The 19,666-nt window shown below is 41.7% G+C and overlaps 1 protein-coding gene across 1 annotated transcript in view; it reads left to right on the top strand.

The window, feature by feature from the left end:
* The window catches only part of DHTKD1 (dehydrogenase E1 and transketolase domain containing 1), a 51,034-nt gene that overhangs the window by 18,030 nt on the left and 13,338 nt on the right, over window positions 1–19,666 (top strand). The window contains exons 3-12 of the mRNA XM_041766879.1: window positions 895–1,106; window positions 1,892–2,086; window positions 4,117–4,386; window positions 7,949–8,120; window positions 9,133–9,331; window positions 11,735–12,047; window positions 13,452–13,536; window positions 14,068–14,207; window positions 17,913–18,063; window positions 19,118–19,224. Of these exons, the coding sequence (XP_041622813.1) occupies window positions 895–1,106; window positions 1,892–2,086; window positions 4,117–4,386; window positions 7,949–8,120; window positions 9,133–9,331; window positions 11,735–12,047; window positions 13,452–13,536; window positions 14,068–14,207; window positions 17,913–18,063; window positions 19,118–19,224 (1,844 nt within the window). The remainder of the gene's footprint in view (window positions 1–894; window positions 1,107–1,891; window positions 2,087–4,116; window positions 4,387–7,948; window positions 8,121–9,132; window positions 9,332–11,734; window positions 12,048–13,451; window positions 13,537–14,067; window positions 14,208–17,912; window positions 18,064–19,117; window positions 19,225–19,666) is intronic.

The following is a 19,666-nucleotide window of genomic DNA, read 5'->3' as shown; positions in this document are numbered from 1 at the left end:
TGGAAGGCAGAGAAGCTAAGCAACACACAAAGCAATTTCTATAACTTGAATGGTCAATCAGTATCAAAGAGCTAAAGTTTATTGTGAGAAACCATAAGCAATAATAAGGTAAATGTTGGTTTGTTAAACACAGGTTGTAGGTTGATGCAAATGACTGATAATTGATTTGGTGCTAAACTATTAATATATTAAAAACCTTCCCCTTGATCCCTGGGTGGCGCAGCGGTTTGGCGCCTGCCTTTGGCCCAGGGCGCGATCCTGGAGACCCGGGATCAAGTCCCACATCGGGCTCCCGGTGCATGGAGCCTGCTTCTTCCTCTCCCTGTGTCTCTGCCTCTCTCTCTCTCTCTCTCTGTGACTATCATAAATAAATAAAAATTAAAAAAAAAAATTAAAAAAAAAAAAAAAAAACCCTTCCCCTTTTTTGACCAGGGGTTGGGTAGATTTCCCTTTACCTTAAAATGTTGCTTTGCTATCAATATTAAGTCACATTAAGACTGACTGTTCAACAGTAGACACTACTTCATAGGTATTAATACGACCTGAACATTTGGGAAGGTATTTCAGATAAAGGTAGAACATCTGATTTGTAGCTATAAAGCAGATAAATGTCAGGTTTCAATTTTTAGTTTGAAATTACAATAGAATCAAAATTTAGCATAAAGCAGCTTGGCTCTGTCCTTGTGGAGAAAGATTTATATTCCTTCTGCTATTCTGACTACTTCTAGGCCTCTGACTCTATTTTGAGTCTTGCCTTTATAAAAACCTAGCTAGCCATTGATGGTGACCTGAGTTATACAGAACAAAATGCTCTGACTTGAAATAATTATTTTGGTATGTTCTTAATAAATTACATGATTGTTTTTTAAAATGATCCTTTGACTCCATTTTTAGGATTGTTAAACATGGGGAAGGAGGAGGCCTCTCTTGAGGAAGTCTTAGCCTATCTTAACCAAATCTACTGTGGGCAAATTTCTATTGAAACCTCCCAACTTCAGAGCCAGGAGGAGAAAGACTGGTTTGCCAAGAGATTTGAAGAACTGAAAAAAGAGACCTTTACCACAGAAGAGCGAAAACATTTGTCAAAACTAATGCTGGAATCTCAGGTATAAAAGTACCAGCTAATGTCAATGGAATAGGATGACTCAATTTCTGCAAAGATACATAAATTTTAAACAGAGGGAATTAAGTCATTTACCTACCCCATTTACCTCACTGCCTCAACACACCAGACAATATAACATACACCACGCTGTTCTCAGTAGAAACAAGTAGATCGCCAAACAACAGAGCTATTGCTTCTCTTCAGAGTCAAAATGTTTTTTATATATTCGCCTATTGACTCTCTAAAAGACTGCAAAATCCTTAAAATCTTACTTCTCTTTTTATTACCTGGAATGATCAAAGAAAACTATGCATGACGGCACTTGGTACAAATTAATGGAATTGAATCTCTCAGGGCTGTGATCAAGATGACAAGAAAACGATTCCCCGTAGTTTGGATAGTTGGATGGTTTGTAGTCTTGATGAAACAGTACTGTGGAGCCCTCTTCTCAAACTCATGGGCTGGGAAGGTCAGAATCTCAGGCCCAGCCCTTGTTCTAGCCGAACACATTCTTTTTCTTTTTTTTCTTAGAAGAACACATACTAAGAGGCTTCCTCTGCGGCTTAGTTATTCTACAACTCATGTTATTTTCTCTGCTTTCCTGCTGGTGTCCTTGCCAAAGCTTTCCTGCCACGCTCTGTCCATCTCTGGAGTGTGTCATGAAGGGGTACCACTATAACCACTTGGAGTAATGTGGGGTCTTCCTACAACACACATAAACGTTGTGTGTCTGACTTTGGCCGGCTGTCTTCCTGCAACACATGTGTCTGCCGTGCTGTTCCATAGGAGTTTGACCACTTTTTGGCCACCAAGTTTGCCACGGTGAAGCGGTATGGGGGCGAAGGAGCTGAAAGCATGATGGGCTTTTTCCATGAGTTGCTGAAAATGTCAGCCTACAGCGGGATAACGGATGTTATTATTGGCATGCCCCACAGAGGGAGACTTAATTTATTGACAGGCCTTCTGCAGTTCCCTCCAGAGGTAAGATACTTTCTCTGATGCACAGTTGACTGTGACACAATAGAACCGATGGTAATAATTCCTTGTAGAAACGCGAGTAAACATCTGTACTGTTGGTCCAAGAGGTAACTTAATTAATGGATGGTTAGATTTCGTGTTTGGGTTGCTTTTCTGTGTATTCTTATATGCATCCTTTCTTCTCTCAGGGAAGTCAAAGGTTAGTTTGGTTTCTTGCAGATGATATGAATGGATTACTTCTGCTCTTTGAAGCACACTTTCCTGATTTCATAAAAATTGTTCAAACAAACATTAAGATCTGTGCGATTATTTATAATTTTACCTTCCAAGAAGTCCATTCTACCCTCCATTTATGTGCAGGGTTTATACTTAACATATTGTACTAAAGCTACTAATGCATTTTTATCCTGGGAGACCACCCACGGGAATGGTTTTATAGATAATTGGATTTTGGTGTTCCTGCTCCATCCAACTCAAAAGCCTTGAGAGTCAAGGCTGCAGATTTTATGTCCGGGAACATCAGAGCGACTTGGAATTTAATCAGATCGTGGCTACTGTGTATGACTAAATCTCACTTCTGATCTTGGCCAGGAGATTAAAAGTAATTGTAAATGTTAAAGGGACTGTGAGAGGTAATGGAGTGAATAGAGCCTATGGAAGGAGGTATTACCCATAAACCATTAGAAAATATAATACGACGTCGTGTCTCAGAGCCAAGCATTACCACTACTACTCATACCTCAGTTTTTCTGATGCCAAGAAATTGATAATCAACCTTTCAAAGACAAATGCTTTCCAAAAGGCAGACTATGACAGAATAAAGCGATTGACAGGTGGAGGCATGTGCTTAAACACAGGTAGAAATCCCTGAACCACAAATTGCATTCCTAAATTATTGCAGACAAAAACATGACTCAAAGGTGCTGAATTATAAATGCTCATATTTGTGAGCAACGTGGATGTACCCACACTCTAATTATGTGTGCTTCTATAGGTCAGTAAGCAGCTTTTGGGTCATTCAAACCATTTGGATAAATGAGGATAACATGCTATTTTTGGTAACTACCTTGGCTTAAGACCCGGCTTTAACCTAGCCAAGGACCTTGAACAATTTTGATAATTTCTCTTGCTTATGCATTTTTAAGATGGGTAGTAACATTATGTCTCGAAGTAGACTATGAAAATGAAATGAAGTCCTTTGAGAATTGAACAGTAGAATTTTTTAGGTGAGACTTGAACTAATAGATGTGTGTCATCTTGTGTCTAAATGGGATTAAGTTCTATTCTATCATTTTCTTTTTAAAAAGATTTTATTGGGACTCCTGGGGGGTCAGTGGTTGAGAGTCTGCCTTTGGCTCGGAACATGGTCCTAGGGTCAAGTCCTGCATCAGGCTCCCCTCAAGGAGTCTGCTTCTCCATCTGCCTGTGTCTCTGCCTCTCTCTCTCTGTGTCTCTCATGAATAAATACAATCTTTAAAAAAAATGATTTTGTGTGTTTAATTGAGAGAGAAAGAGAGCACGAGTGGTGGGAAGGGGCAGAAGAAGAAGAAGTAGACTTCCCATTTAAGCAGGGAGCTTGATGTAGGGCTGAATCCCAGGACCCTGGGATCATGACCTGAACCAAAGGCAGGCACTTAACCAACTGAGACACTCAGGCACCCCTTTCCTGTTTACCTTTAACAAGATTCATACAAAGTCCTTTTGGAGAATATATTCTAACAGGTATATTTAAGAAAAATTATTTTGCATGTAGCAAGGCAGAGGTAACTATCCTACACCTTACTACCTAGCTTACTATCTACATGTCTAACTAGTCATGTTGAGATCTTTTCAAAGTGTTGGTATTTCATTTGATGGTGAAGATCTCCAAACTTTGAAGTTTGTACCTTTCTTTTTAAAGAATACATGGTGATAATAGTTATACAAACATAGGTGTCAAAGTTTTTTTAATTGTATGATTTAAATTAACCACCTCTTCTCTGTTCTCTATTGTGATAAAAAGACATTTTTTCTTGTATGTTTATTCATAATAGCTGATGTTCCGTAAAATGAGAGGCCTAAGTGAATTCCCGGAAAATGTTTCAGCCACGGGAGATGTCCTATCTCACTTGACCTCCTCGGTTGACCTGGACTTTGGCGCACACCATCCCCTCCACGTGACCATGCTGCCTAACCCCTCACACCTGGAAGCTGTCAACCCTGTGGCTGTCGGGAAGACTCGTGGCAGGCAGCAGTCTAGACAGGATGGAGACTATTCTCCAGACAGTTCAGCTCAGCCTGGGGACAAAGTCATTTGCTTACAGGTACTTGTAGCTTCAGGAAGTAAAGCCAGAGGTTGGGGAGACCAGGAGAAAGGGAAGCCCAGGCTGGTAGTTCTTAAAGAAGGTGGTAGTCGTTTGAGATGAAATTGAGATGAACTTTTGGGAAAAGAAGATTCCAGGCTTGTTTTTAAAAATTAACAGCAGACATGAGGTCTAGTCTCAGAGCAACTGGCTTTACTGAGGTTTCACATGTTTTGTTTTATTTTGTTTTCTTGAGTTGTGAGTTATTTAAGGAGGTATCAACTGGTATCCCTGATGCTTTTCAGAGGACAGATGTCATTACTCCTAGGAAACTACCTAGTATTCATGTATCTAACAAGTCTTGCTTGTTTCTTTTATAATAAAGATCTTGGGGCATCTGGGTGGCTCCATAGATTAAGTATCCAACTCTTGATCTCAGCTCAGGTCTTGACTTCAGGGTTGTGAGTTCAAGCCCCATATTGGGCTCTATGCTGGGTGTGAGCCCACTTAAAAAAATTAAATAAATAAATAAATAAATAATAAAATAATAAAACAAAATAAAGGTCTTTGGCAGTAAGGCATCAAGTACAAATTATTAGTGTGGCTCTTGCGTCCTTTACCTGCCCACCCCAGTCTTTTGTAACCCAGCAGCCTAGGGGTTTGGGCTGTGGGTCACTTTGGTTTTCTATGAATATTCATTTAAATTTGAACTTTTAACTACTGGACAGTAGTTAATTCTGAGTATCAGTAACTGATACTCTGAGTTTTTAAACCCCAGAGGAATAGGTAAATCTATAAGGCAGAAAAATATTTGGCTACCTACATGAATAAGAACTGTATCTTATTCATGTTAATTTTTCATGAGCCAGAAATTTATAGTAGGTAAATAGGTGGTAGGCAGCATTGCATTTGTCTATAGTATGGTATTTTGAAATAAAAATGTTGTTAGCCAACACTCTCTTTACCTTTCACTTGACTTAATTCATGTTACTCTAAAATATTTCAGTCACTCGCATTTACCCAGTGCATTAAGCAGGTCTTAACATGGACTTCAGTAGTAAGAGGTGGATGTGGCATTTTCTTTAAAGTGACGAGAAATTGAGTACTCTCTTTTGTCTACTTTGTGTTCCAAAATTATTTTGCCCTGCTCTGTCTGTACATGTCTTGCCTTGTTCAAGGACACAATTCTGATTTCTTGTGAAAACTCTAAATTTGGAGCCCATAAAAGTGTGGTGGGTGAGATTCTGGATGCTACTTTTTCTGCCTGTCTTCTTCTGTTTATCTGGGTCCTGAACCCCGTGAAAGTAGATTGTCATTTATACCATGTTTGGCTAAGTAGCTTCCACCTCACCTAGCATTTGTGTGTGCTTATGGACCCTCACTCCCAAAAAGCTTTATGGGGCATGGTGGAGTGGTTTCTCTTCCGATTTAAGAAGAAAGTAAAGTTAGCAAATGGCACATGTGTGCTCTAGTGCCAAGAATCTAAAGACCATGATAAAATGATGCAAGTTATGAACAGATGTTATGTCTTTTTTTGAAAAATTTTTGTTTGAGTATAGTTGACACCAGATGTTATGTTATTTTTCCTTTTTATAGAGGGAGTGTGTTAGGGGGGGCGGCAAGGAGGGCCCGAGGCGGAAGAAGAGAGAGAAAATCTTAAGCAAGCTCCACACTCAGTGCTGGGCATGGAGCCTGGTATAGGGCTTGATCCCACAACCCTGAGATCATGACCTGAGCCAAAATCAAGAGTCAGATGCTTAACCAACTGAGCCACCCAGGTGCCCCCCCCCCCAATGTTATATTCTTATCAATGCCTCTACTGTAACATTTTTGTAAAGGAGCAGAAGAGGCACACATCCCTCCCTCTTCCTTGCTTTATTGAACTACTCTTATATCACTACCGCCTAGAAATCCCATCAGCAAGGAGGAGTGTTCAGATGCCAGGAGTCCCTGGACCTTGTGGCTAAGGGTTGGACTTTACAGTGTAGCATGGTGCAGAAAAGACAAAGACCATGGAACCAAGAAGGCTTGAGTTCAAATCCTGACTTTGCTGCTTTCTGGCTTAGTGTGCTTGGTTCTGTTGCCTAGATTCTCTGAATCTCATAGGTCAATGGGAGTACATTACATTCCTCATAGTGTTCTGAGAATTAAATGAGAGCGTGTACATAAGTTCCTTGATCCAGGAGGAAGACTTGGAGAGGTGGAGAAACAAGTAGGAAAAAATCCCAGAGGTATTATAGAAGCCCCAGCGACTAGTCCAAGGTGAAATATACACTGTTAGTGAGCCTGGGTTTTCTCATCTGTGAAAAGAACAGTTGTGACTTCCTTATCTGGTTCCCCAACCTGGCTGTTGAGTGGATTAATGCTGTAGAGATAATGTAGGGGTAGGCTATTACTAGATATAGATACTCCAAAATGGGACTCATACCTATAGACTCCTAGCCAAGGGAAGGTGTGGACTGGAAATGTCACGCAAAGGAGTGCTTCCTTTCTTAGCCAAAACATTCTATTTACATAATAATGACTGTTTTAAAGATATTTTCAATGTCCTTTTAACAAATCTACCTCAAAGTATTCCTTCTTCACTCATATTTAGGTCTTCTGTTATTGTTAGAGTCACAATGGTTATCTTGTTAGGGCTTCTCAGATCATTTTATTCTTTAATCCAGCATTTTGACTGTTTATGATAATAGTTTTTTATCTAATTTATTTTTTACTGCAGTATATTTGACAACATTACATAAATTTAAGGTGTATAAGATTTTGTTGGTTTGACAGGTAATTGCCTTTTAGCCTGAAGTCAGTAGAACTCATACCTTCTTCTAAGATCTTCCAAGATCTACCATTCATTTATTATTTGCTTTTAACTTTCCTAAAAAAGATTTCCCCTTTTCTCTACCACTTTCTGTCTGTCAGGTTTTGTGATAATATTGTGATCTAACAGACTTCAAATGTTCTGGATGTTGCGTGGTAGTATTTTGTTGGTTCCTCAAAGCATCCTCTCACTTACCTGTGATAAACTTTCCTCCCTGCCTCCTCTCTTTGCTGTCACATCATCCTCCTTAATAAAGTTCACAGTGGTGGCCAACACACCTAGTGGGGACCAGGTGATGCAAGCTGCACACAGACTTTTCAGGGGCAGGATGATTGAGGAAGAGAGAGGGTTCAAAGCTGTGCACTCTTCCTCATGTCTTGCAGGCTGTTTTCATGAAAATTGTACTGGAGCTGATTTTCCTTCCGTACCTCCAATAGCCCTTCCTTCTGCGGTGCTGCTGTGTGTTTTAGAATGTTGATGGGTATATCAGAAGTGATGGGTGTGAGTGACAATGTGGGGATAGGTAGAGTAAATAACCTGGTGGCCACAAGAGGAGAGAGGCTTTGAAACCTGCTTGAGGTCAACCTAATCATTCTAGAAAATCCTATACAGAACCAGCAGAATTTGGGGAGGGCAGGGGAGCAGGGAGAGAGAGCATGGTTGTTTTTTATTCCTGTTACTATTGGAAAACAATTTATTCCAAATTGGGAACATAAATTTCTACAGCCCTTATGAGTTCATTTTCTCGTTTTCTCCTCCATGATTTAGGTTCACGGTGATGCTTCTTTCTGTGGTCAGGGGATTGTCCCCGAAACATTTACGCTGTCTAATCTCCCACATTTCAGAATTGGTGGGAGTGTCCATCTGATTGTCAATAACCAGCTGGGTTATACCACTCCTGCAGAAAGAGGAAGGTCTTCCTTATACTGCAGTGATATCGGTATGTAAAATAGGGAGGCAGCCCTAGATCAACATCTAGTTCACTCGGAAGAGTGAATCTTGCTGGTTATCCCATTTTAAATTTTGGATCAGATATGGTCAGTAGTTACCAACAGTGTTATTAATATTCCTTTAAAAGTGTGAGTGTGATCTTTGAACCCAAGGAAATAAGACAAGAATGGAACTGAGAAGGTGTCATCTCAAATGGCCCAAGTACCCAGTTGAGTGATCTGGTGAAAACCAAAGATCAACATAGTTGATACTATATCAGGGTACATGTCTTTAAGAGATTCAGACCTGGGGTACCCAAGACCTTAGTCAAGAAGGATATGTTCAGTCAGTGAATTTGGCTAAGTGGTCTTGGTTAAAAAATCAGATGTGATGAAGCAAAGTTGACTTGTTTTACCTTGGAAATTGGCAGTTTTAAGACAAAGGCAGGGCTTTTTTACCCATTACCCAGTTCACAGAGTTACAAAAACTGTTAGTTGGTAGGAATAGTTGTACCCAGACCCTGGCCTGGATGCCTTTTGGGGATCTCTATGTGAATTTTCTTTTAAAGTTCATTTATTTTTAAGCACACTCTATACCTGATGTGAGGCTCAAACTCATGACCCCAAGATCAGGAGTCACATGCTCCTCCAACTGAGCCAGCCAGAGGTCCCTATCTATTTGAAATTTTTGTGATTAGTTTGTTAGAGATACCAGAAACACATTCTAGGACTTTTTTTGTTAACTCATGTATGCTTTACATCACTAATAGGTAGGAGCTATTATTCCAGTTTTATAGATAAGAAAACTGAGATTCTTAAGTTTGCTAAGGTCACAGAGTAAGTCACAGAGCTGGGACATGACCTCTTTCCTGTCACCTAGATTCCAAATTATGGGTTCTTAACAACCCAGCCAAACCACCTCTGAGTATGTGGGCTGCCTCCCCACACAGGCAATAGGACTTGGAGGTGGGCTAATGTCGCTTGGGGTTAGCTGGCTGGTTTCATCTGTCTTCTCTGCCTCAGGGAAGCTTGTGGGCTGCGCCATCATCCATGTCAATGGAGATAGCCCAGAGGAAGTGGTCCGTGCCACACAACTGGCTTTTGAATACCAGCGCCAGTTCCGGAGGGATGTGATTGTTGATTTGTTATGCTATAGGCAGTGGGGCCACAACGAGCTGGACGAGCCCTTCTTCACCAACCCAGTCATGTATAAAATCATCAGGTACAACTATAGACATTTGTTGAAGGTCCCCTTGCCCCCATAGTGCTCACATTATTTTTACTATTTTTATTAGACACTCTGAGGTAGGGTGACCAACTCCCTGGGTGGCCTAGCACACAGAACTTTCAGTGCTAAAACTGGAAGAGTCTTGACCAAACTGGTATGGTCATACTATGGGTCCTAGGAGAGCTCCTCATATTCTTCAAACTCTACACGTTTGCTCAATGAATGAACGAAGGCCATTTACCAACCTCATTTGCAGATGGGAGACTAAGGTAGTAGGAGACTAAGCCCAAAACCCAAAGCTACTTGTTATGCCCTTGACAGGACCAAAAACCGGTCCTCCAGGACTTACTCGGTGCCTTGGCAAGAGGTAACATGATGGATTGTAAGGAATCTTGAAAAACATGCTGTCCAATATGAAAGCCACCACCATACATGGCTACTGAACACTTGAAATGTGGCCAGTCCTCCTGGAGATGGCCTGTAAGTGTAATATACACATCAGATTCCAAAGACTCCCTCTGACAAAAAGAATGTAAACTATCTCAATAGTTATTTTTAATGTTGATAAAGTATTGAAGTGACCATATTTTGCATATATTGAGTTGAATCAATGTTACTAAAATTAATTCCACCTGTTTTTTTTTTTTTTTTAACCTTTACTCAGATGACCACTAAGAAAGTTTTAACTACACATTGGCTCAGGCTACATTTCTATTGGACAGTGCTGGGGCAGAGGGTTAATGTGACAGAGAGGAATATATTACTTGGGAATTTCCTTTCTTGATACTAGAAAGTACAACAGAGCCCCTTCCCCACTTTATTTCCTCATAGATATAAATGGAAGCAGAAGAATAAATTGGGTGACATTTTACAGGTCTTTCTGGATACAGGTAGTGAACTGCTTTTGGAAGAATAAATCTGGGTTCTCTGTTTTTTGTTTTTTAAAGCTTTTACTTATTTATTCACGAGAGACACAGAGAGAGAAGCAGAAACACAGGAAAAAGGAGAAGTAGGCTCCCTGTGAGGAGCCTCGGCCTGTGGTATCCAATTCCCAACCCCAGAATCACAACCTGAGCCAAAGGCAGACACTCAACCACTGAGCCACCCAGGCACCCCTGAGTTCTCTGTTTGAATTCAGCTGCTGAGTGGCTTGATGTGGCTCAGGGCCTCATTAAAAAAATAAATATCTGGCTTACTTCTCACTCTTGTCAGGACTAAATACAATAAAGTATGTGAGCAAACTTTGTAGTTTAAAGTATTCCGTGAGCGTAGAGTGTCCTTATTATTGTTATTAAACTGAGTTACTGATTATTATAGTAACTGGATTACTAAAGCCACCTGAAATAGATGTTGGTAACTTTGAGTTCAATACTTTTTGCAGTAAAGGGGTGGGTAGACAATGTAGGTTAGTCTTATAAAGAATAACTGTCCAGAATGTGTCAATTTATAGGGAAACTCTACTAATTACTTCTGCCTTGATGTAGATGAAAGCTTAAAAAGATGAATTTGTTTCTTCGTTATTGTTTGCAAGAGGTTATTACTCACTATTGCCTTAAAAAAAAGTGAGGTAGGGGCATCTGGGTGGCTCAGTCAGTTAAATGTCTGCCTTCGGCTCAGGTCATAATCTTAGGGTCCTGGGATTGAGCCCCACATCGGGCCCCCTGCTCAGCGGGGAGTCTGTTTCTCCCTCTGCCTGCCCCATCTGCTTGTGAGGCTCTTGAATGAATGAATGAATGAATGAATGAATGAATAAATAAATAAATAAATTCTTAAAACAAAAAGGTATTGGAGTGAGAATTCCATAACATGAAATGGATTGTGTTGAAGTGAACAATTCAGAGGCTTTTAGTACATTCACAATGTTGTGCAACCACTCCCTCTTTCTAGTTCCTAACATGTCCTGTGTGCCTTTTTTTAAAAGATTTTATTTATTTATTTATTTACTTATTTTTAAAGGTTTTATTTATTCATGACAGAGAGAGAGAGAGAGAGAGAGAGGCTGAGACACAGGCAGAGGGGAAAGCAGGCTCCATGCAGGGAGCCCGATGTGGGACTCGATTCCTGGTCTCCAGGATCATGCCCTGGGCTGCGCTAAACTGCTGAGCCACCCGGGCTGCCCAAAATTTTATTTATTTATTCATAAGAGACACAGAGACAGAGACATTGGCAGAGGGAGAAGCAGGCTCTGTGCAGGAACCCTGATGTGGGACTGGATCCCAGGACACCGGGATCATGACCTGAGCCAAGGGCAGATGCTCAACCACTGAGCCACCCGGGCACCCCCCACTTGCCTTGTTTATAGTGATGATGCTCTGTAATACCTTTGACAATCACTGTATCTCTCACTCTTTGATTTTTACAAATCAGATTGACTTTTCTCCCCTGTTTCTTGGCCAGAGCCCGAAAGAGCATCCCAGACACTTATGCAGAGCACCTGATTGCCAATGGACTCATGACCCCGGAAGAGGTGTCAGAAATCAAAGCCTCCTACTATGCAAAGTTAAATGATCATTTAACTCACATAGACCACTACAACCCCCCAGCCACTAACCTGCAGGCGCACTGGCAGGGCCTGGTCCAGCCACAAGCTTGCATCACCACGTGGAACACGGGTGTGCCCCTCGATCTCCTGCGGTTTATTGGCAGGAAGTCTGTGGAGGTGCCAGAGGAACTCCAGATGCACAGTCACCTTTTGAAGATGTACGTTCAGGTAGGGAGCATTAAAATTTCTGGCTATTGTTTGTTTGTCTTGCACAGCAAAGAAATTGGCCTTGATCTGTCTTTTCAGTTGGCTAATGATTTTGACAATCACTTATTGTATGTTATTAGGTTCTAGGAACTGATCCTAGGGGTGTTTTGGTACTGATAGTCACCTAACTTGGACTTGTCCACTTTTCCTCTATTCTTTCTTCTTCCCTTCATACACACATACATGTTTTGGTACTGATACTCCATTCAGATTTTGCCTATTTCTCATTTTCCTCCTTTTATTTATTCATACATGTTTGATACATGACATGCACATGTACTACATGTATATCATCCAAAATACAGCTGTACTGGAATGCCTGTTTTGATTTTTCTGACCAGTGAGCAGAAAATGCTTTTTGCGGGGAGGGGTAGCATAAACAAAAATAAATAAAAATCAACACGCACATCTCCAAAGGCAACCATTTAGACCCTAATACACGTTGCAGTTTTACATATTGTCTCATGTTAAATATAATAGCTTTTTTTTTCTTTAAGATTTTATTTATTTATTTGAGAGAGAGAGAGACAGAGATAGCATGAGTGGAGAGGAGAGGGAGAAGCAGAGTCCCCACTGAGCAGGGAGCCAGACATGGGGCCTGATCTCAGGACCCTGTGATCATGACCCGAGCCAAAGGCAGATGCTCAACTGACTGAGCCACCCACGCGCCCCTCATGTTAAATATATTGAAGTTTTGGTTTGCATGGGCCTCGGAAGTTTCCCAGAACATGGGACTCTCCATGCTGAAGACAGAGGAGCAAGAAGCTAAAGGCCTTTCTTAAGCTTGAACAAGGCACTGTCCTCTGGATGATCTTTACAACACTAGCTTCATTTTTAGGTTTTTATTATATGTAAAGAGACTTTTAAAAAAATATTTATTTATTTGAGGTAGGGGGAAGGGGCAGAGGGAGAGAATGTCCAAGCAAACTCCTGCTGAGCGGGGAGCCCGTTGCAGGGCTCGATCTCACAACGCATGAGATCATGACCTGAGCCAAATCTAAGAGTCAGAGATGCCTTACCAACTGAGCCACCCAGGCGCTCCAGGTACAGAGACCCTTAAAACAATCTATGTACTTACCATCCAGCTAAGGAACTAAAATATTAGTACAGTTCCCCTCGTGCCCTCCCTGGAGCCATTTCCTCCCCATGCACAGGTTAACCACTAACCGGAGTGCCTGCTTACTGTGCCTGTTTGAAAACCTACAACTGTGACCATCCTCTTACATTTCCTTCTGCACTTTCTCTTTTACTTAACATTACAATTTTGATACTTCCTGTTGTTGCATTACATTTTTTGTCCTCCGTGTGAAAAAGAGGGTAGACTCTTAAAAGTGTCTTTTTTCTTTCTCATTCCATTTTTTGCAGTCCAGACTGGAGAAAGTGTTGGATGGAACAAAGGTAGACTGGGCCACCGCAGAAGCTCTTGCCTTGGGCTCATTACTTGCTCAGGGTAAGAAGTTTCTGTTTAGCTGCACAGCTGGCAGGGGATGCTCTGTGTGACATTTGTTATATGTGACTCCCGTGGTTTTGAATTAGAACTATCTCCTGTCGTTTTCATTGACTAGAGAGGTTCTAAACTTTTCTTACTCGACAATGTTATTTTTATTTAATCTTAGTATAACTCATGTTGGTAACCTTCATCAGAGAAAGACTACAGAACATTTCTTGCTGGGAAACAAAGGGCTCTGTGAGGGATAAATTGGAAAGATATTTTCCTCTAAAAATTGTAGAGCAAATGATGTCTTTCTGTTCTTGTATAATCTCATCTTCCACAGACGTTTGAGTATATGACAGGTATATTTTATTTTTTTACTTTAATTTTTATTTTTGGACAGGTATATTTTAATAAGGGAATGTCTTTGCTAAGGAAAATTCTCAGGATGAGCTGATGTATGGGAACTGAGGGTCACCATGCCTTGTTAATGCTTAGGTTATTCATTGGAATCTGGATTTTTCTTTTATCCTTATTTATTTGCTTAAGGTTTTAATGTCCGTCTGAGTGGGCAGGATGTTGGCCGTGGAACTTTTAGTCAGAGGCATGCGATGGTGGTTTGCCAGAAGACTGATGACACCTTTATTCCCCTGAACCATATGGACCCTAATCAGAAGGGGTTTCTAGAGGTAGGATGTCTTTTTCATCTACTGTAAAACCTAGGTGCTGATAATTATGCTTACGGGATTCTTTCTTTCTTTTTTTTAATTCATGAGAGACACACAGAGGGAGGCAGAGACATAGGCAGGGGGAGAAGCAGGCTCCCTGTGGGGAGCACGATGTAGGACTTGATCCCAGGACCCCAGGATCACGACCTGAGCCAAGGGCAGATGCTCAACCACCGAGCTACTCAGGTGCCCTATAGTTACAGGATTTTTTAAAAAACTAGAAACATATGTCAGCAACTTTGGATTCAAACTTATTTTTTTTCCAATTAGTTTTCAATTCCAGTATAGTAACATGGTGTTATTAGTTTCAGGTGTACAAAATAGTGATTCAGCACTTCCATATCTAGATAATCATACTCTTAATCCTTTCACTTATTTCACTCATCCCCCAGTTTCCCATCCACCCCTCCCCAACCACTCCTCAACCCCCCATCCACTTATCCACCTGTCCCCCCCATCCTCCTATCCCCCCATCCACCTCCTCCCCATCCACCCATCCACCTCCGCTCTTGTAACAATCAGTTTGTTCTCGAAGAGTCTGTTTTTTTTTGTTTCTCTTTCTTTTCATTCATTTCTTTTGTTTCTTAATTTTACACGAGTGAAATCATATGGTATTTGTCTTTCTCTGACTGATTTATTTCACTTAGCCTTATACCCTCTAGATAGTACTCAGCCATAAAAAAGAATGAAATCTTGCTATTTGCAACAACATGGGTTCGATTCTTTTTGAAATAAAGGGTGCTGAGTGGGTGGAGAATGTAGGTCTATACACTTGGAATGCAAGCAATGCACTAGTTAGTGAGTAGACTAGAGCTATCTTACTCTAGCTACTTATCTGCAGTCATATAAATGTCAAACAGATGTTCATTTTCTCAATCCAAAATTGACATTATAATCTGTGTGTTGCTGAATTCATTAAAGTAAGCCGAGCAAGTGGACAATAAGCCAATATTTCTTGTCTGTTAAAAAAAAAAAAAGCCCTGCTTAAAAAAAAAAAAAAAAAAAAAAAAAAAAAGCCCTGCTTCAGTCAGTAGAGCATGAAGCTCTTGATCTTCGGGTCATGAATTCAAGTGCCACAGCAGGCATAGAGCTTACTTTAAAAAAATGTCCAGCTTTCTCAAGATTACCTTATTTTTTAAGGTTTGGTGGTCTTGATGAATATATCTATTACCATGTGTTTCTATGTGCTAGTCACTGAGCTATTCTCTAGGGTCAAAGGCTAATGAGACCCTGGGTCTTTCATTTTTATGAAGACTGGGTCTTTTCATTTTTATCTCTCTGACAACTAGCATAATGCCAGGCACATAATGTTTATTAAGATAAATTATCCTTCAAGGTATGCTTAGTGTCATGTCATCTTTTTTCCTACTCTAGTCATTTGTTTGAGTATAATCTTGAGTTTACTGATATTCAATATTTTAAAAAATTCACTTGTCAAAAGCAAGATTCCAGGACAATTACTTAAAGGGACATGAAGCTCATCTTTACTTTAGTCTAAGATCTACCCCTGGATCAAGTCAGGTTGGTGATCTAGATATTGAAATCTTAAGGATCACCCCCTGGCCCCAGTGTCTTTTATTGAATTGTGACTTGTTATGTAGTATCAGTTCATTTTGAATATTACTATTTAGAAAGCCCCAAGTAAATGCCTTGCATCTGTTATGAAGATGCTGTCAAAGATTTCATTAATTTTCTGATGCCATGTCCTTTATATGAATACCCTCGCAGGAACTCCTGCTTGCTTGTCGTACTGAGAGTGGTTGCAATTCACTGAGGAGTAGCTTGTCTTTATCTTGTATGCTCCATGATTTCTGCAATTGTGCAGCATTCCCCTATCAGCAATGGCTCTCAGGAAGGGGTGGGGGCCATGGTACCCTTGGTAACTATAGGTCACTAGGTTGTCTTTCCCCTCTGTTGTATGTCTCAATCTTTATCTTTTTTCTCTCTACTTACATTTACATGATCACATTGTATATCAGGTATGTTGTGAGCCATCTCAAAAGCATTTTGGAATAAATAAAAGCAATAAATTCAAGAAATGAAGGTAGATGTTATACAAGTGTGCAAAGTACATGAATGCACATGTGAAGGTGCAGAGAGTCTACTTGGGAAGTCAGGAGAAGCTTGGGGAGGAGGCCAGATTTGAGCTGGGGCTGGAAGGACATGAGGAGTTGCCCAATCTGATGCATGTAGGGAGAACATTCCAGGTGGGCACAATAGTACATACAAAACCTGTGAAGTAAGAGGATGGGAACTCCAAATAGCTTCATATGACTGGAGGTTAAGCTGCAAAGTGGGTACAGGAGTGAGGAAGAGGAGACTGGCCAGACTCCTTGCATTATGAAAGACTTAGAATATTATGTAAGCTGGAAACCTTGGAGGAATTTTGAGCAGGTGATCAAATTTGTATCAGAAAGAGCCCTCCTGACCGTGCTATGGAAGCTGAAGATGGGTGAGAACTTTGGATAGTTTTTCTATCCCAGCTTTATTGAGGTAAGGGCAGTTTCTAAGGAGGTTTCTCAATAGTCTAGGCAGGAAATTGTGGGGACCTGAATTAGGGCAATAGTGGTGCGGACAAAAAATGGGGCCAGATTTGAGAAGAACAGCTGTAAGACTTAGTGGTAGATGTAAGGAGTTAGAAAAGAAAGACTAATCTTGCTTATCTCCTGGCTTCCTGACTCAGACAATTGCTACATGATGACAGCATTCACCCAAATGTAAAGAGAAGGAATGAGTTTGGTAAGGAAAGATGATTCAGTTTTGGACGTTTGCCTTTGATGTGGCTGAATAACATAGAAGTTTCTGTCCATTAGAGAAAAGTAATTTAGGTATGTCTGTCTGGAGCTAATGAAGGAGTGTAGTCTAGAGGTACAGGTTCAGATATCATCAGGGTGTAGAAATGTTTGAACCACAGGGGTGGGATTATTTCCTTAGGAGAGAGCAGAACAAGAAGAGGGCTGAGGGGTCCTGGGAAAAGGTTTTTAAGGTGCTGGCAGAGAAATATCTCCCCCACCCCCAAAAGCATCCAGAAAGGCAGGAGGAGATCTGGGAGTCACTGTGTCATGAACTGAAGGAGGGAGAAGTCAGATGTGAGGAAGAAGAACGTGGCCATTGGATTTATCCACTGGAAGGTCAAGGGTTGACCTCATATAGAGCTGTTTTAGTGGAGGAGTAAGAACAGAAGCTAGATTGCACTATCTTGAGGGGTAACAGGAACTGGAGTGGATTAGATAATTCTTCTAGAAGCTTGACCATGAAAGGAAGCTACAGCTGTAGAACACTGGTCAGGGGAAATTTTTTTTTAAGATTTTATTTACTTATTTGAGAGAGAGAGAGAGAGAGAGAGAGAGAGAATGAGAACATGAGCAAGGGGAGGATCAGAGGGAGAGGGAGAAGCAGACTCCCCGCCCAGCAGGGAGCCCAACGTGGGGCTAGATCCCAGGACCCTGAGATCATGACCTGAGCCCAAGGCAGGTCATAAGGAAGGTCTGTGCTCATCTTCACAGAGAGCAGTAGATCTCCTTTCTCATAGAAATGTGGAGATGAATGGAAAGAACGCTCCCCTCTATGCCTCTCCTCCCTTTTGAGAGGGTTTGTGATGCCTTACTCATTCATGCCCCATCTCTCTTTGCATGACAGTATTTCTGTTCTCTCCCTTTGCATTAGGTCAGCAACAGCCCATTGTCAGAAGAGGCTGTCCTGGGATTTGAATATGGGATGAGCATTGAAAGTCCCAAGTTACTGCCTCTCTGGGAGGCTCAGTTTGGTGATTTCTTCAACGGTGCTCAGATCATTTTTGACACGTTCATCTCTGGAGGTTGGTGTTGGCATATGCATGTGGAGTGGATGCACGGTCTCAGCGTCTTGGGGACAAGTACATGGAAAGGGGCCATAGTTGCTTTTGAGATGCTGGAGCACAGCACAGCCCCCCAGGAGAGTTTGGGGGCTGCCCTGCCATCCCCTTGGGCAGGCATGGCAGCCGGAGGATGGTTACAAAAGCTGCCAGGGGACGGGGGACGCTCAGTGACTGTGGGGGCAGCACCTTCTCAGGGGACTGTGCTTGGCCGTAAGGAGCAGGGCATGGACCTGCCAGCTCCCGGGCAGTGGGACTTGCGAGAATGCGCCTGGGGCAGGCGCAGGCAGGACACCAAGCAGGCAGGGGTGACTCAGTGAGGATTTATGGTCAGAGCGAGTGGCAGCCTTGAAAGTCCACTTCCCTCAACCCATGGATGTTTAAGTATCTGAAAGCTGGTAGTTGTGCGTCTTTATTGTTTTCAGTCATCATTTACAAGAGCAGAAGCTGCTTATTGTGAAATTTCAAGTACGTAAAGTACACGTGTGAGTCCCTCTTACCCCATTTTCTGGGGGTAAGCGCTCTGGGATTTTGTGCCTTTCTGGCCTCTCTGTGGCTGTGTTTCTCTGTAACCTTGTAGTTGTAAGGAAGAGAAGTGCCTTGGGGAGACTGGCCTTTGACCCATCCAGAGGCTGTCCCAAGTGTCACACCTGCAGTCTGCGGACAGTGGCCTGTTTTAAGTGGTGCTGTGAGGAAGGGCAGGCGCCACCTGTTCTCCGTAGGCACTGTGTCTGGCGTGGAATCAGAGTGGTACCTGCTGTCCTTGAAACCAGGACATTCACCTTATAATTTGTCTTCCGTCTGCTAAAGCCCTTTCAGTGATCATGTCCTATGGGGTTTCAGCCGGTAGGGTGGATATTTTCCTCTGAAGCGTGTAACGCTGCCTGAAAGGGCATGGGATGGAAATGATGCCAGAGGGATCAGACAGCAAACTAAACTTGTGTCACTGCTCAAATCACATCAGACCGTTCTGCTCCTGCGTCAGAGGGTTCTTACTTCGCGTCGTGTGCTTTTCCAGGAGAGGCCAAGTGGCTGCTACAGAGCGGCATTGTTATTCTCCTTCCCCACGGGTATGATGGGGCTGGACCTGACCACTCCTCTTGCCGCATCGAGCGTTTCTTGCAGGTATGTCCAACACCTTCTGCATTCCAAGAAATCCTTTCCTGCTTCCTAGGTGCTTTGAAATAGAACTACCTCCTGTAGATACTTAACGCATGCCTTAAGCTCTAAGACCTTGGAGTATTTGAATGAAATAGATTTAATGCAAAGTCATTATTCCTTATCAATCTGATGCCTTGGATATCTTACTATCATGGCTTTATGACGATTTAAAGTGGTTCTTGGATGGCAGAGGTCAGTGGTTCCCAAACCAGGCTGATCATCAGAATCACCTATGGAGATTTTTTGCAAAGACACACAAGGACCAATACAAGATCAGATTATTCCAAGTGGGGCCTAGAAATCTGTATTTTTATTTAAAAAATTGTTTTTGATTAATGATAGTATTTTATAAAACAATTCATGATTGAGACGCCTAGGGGGCTCAGTGGTAGAGCATCTGCCTTGG

The sequence above is a fragment of the Vulpes lagopus genome, chromosome 8 (assembly GCF_018345385.1).
Source record: "Vulpes lagopus strain Blue_001 chromosome 8, ASM1834538v1, whole genome shotgun sequence".
Taxonomy (NCBI): domain Eukaryota; kingdom Metazoa; phylum Chordata; class Mammalia; order Carnivora; family Canidae; genus Vulpes; species Vulpes lagopus.
Note: the sequence above shows the minus strand (reverse complement) of the source record. Positions and strands in the feature narration are given on the sequence as shown.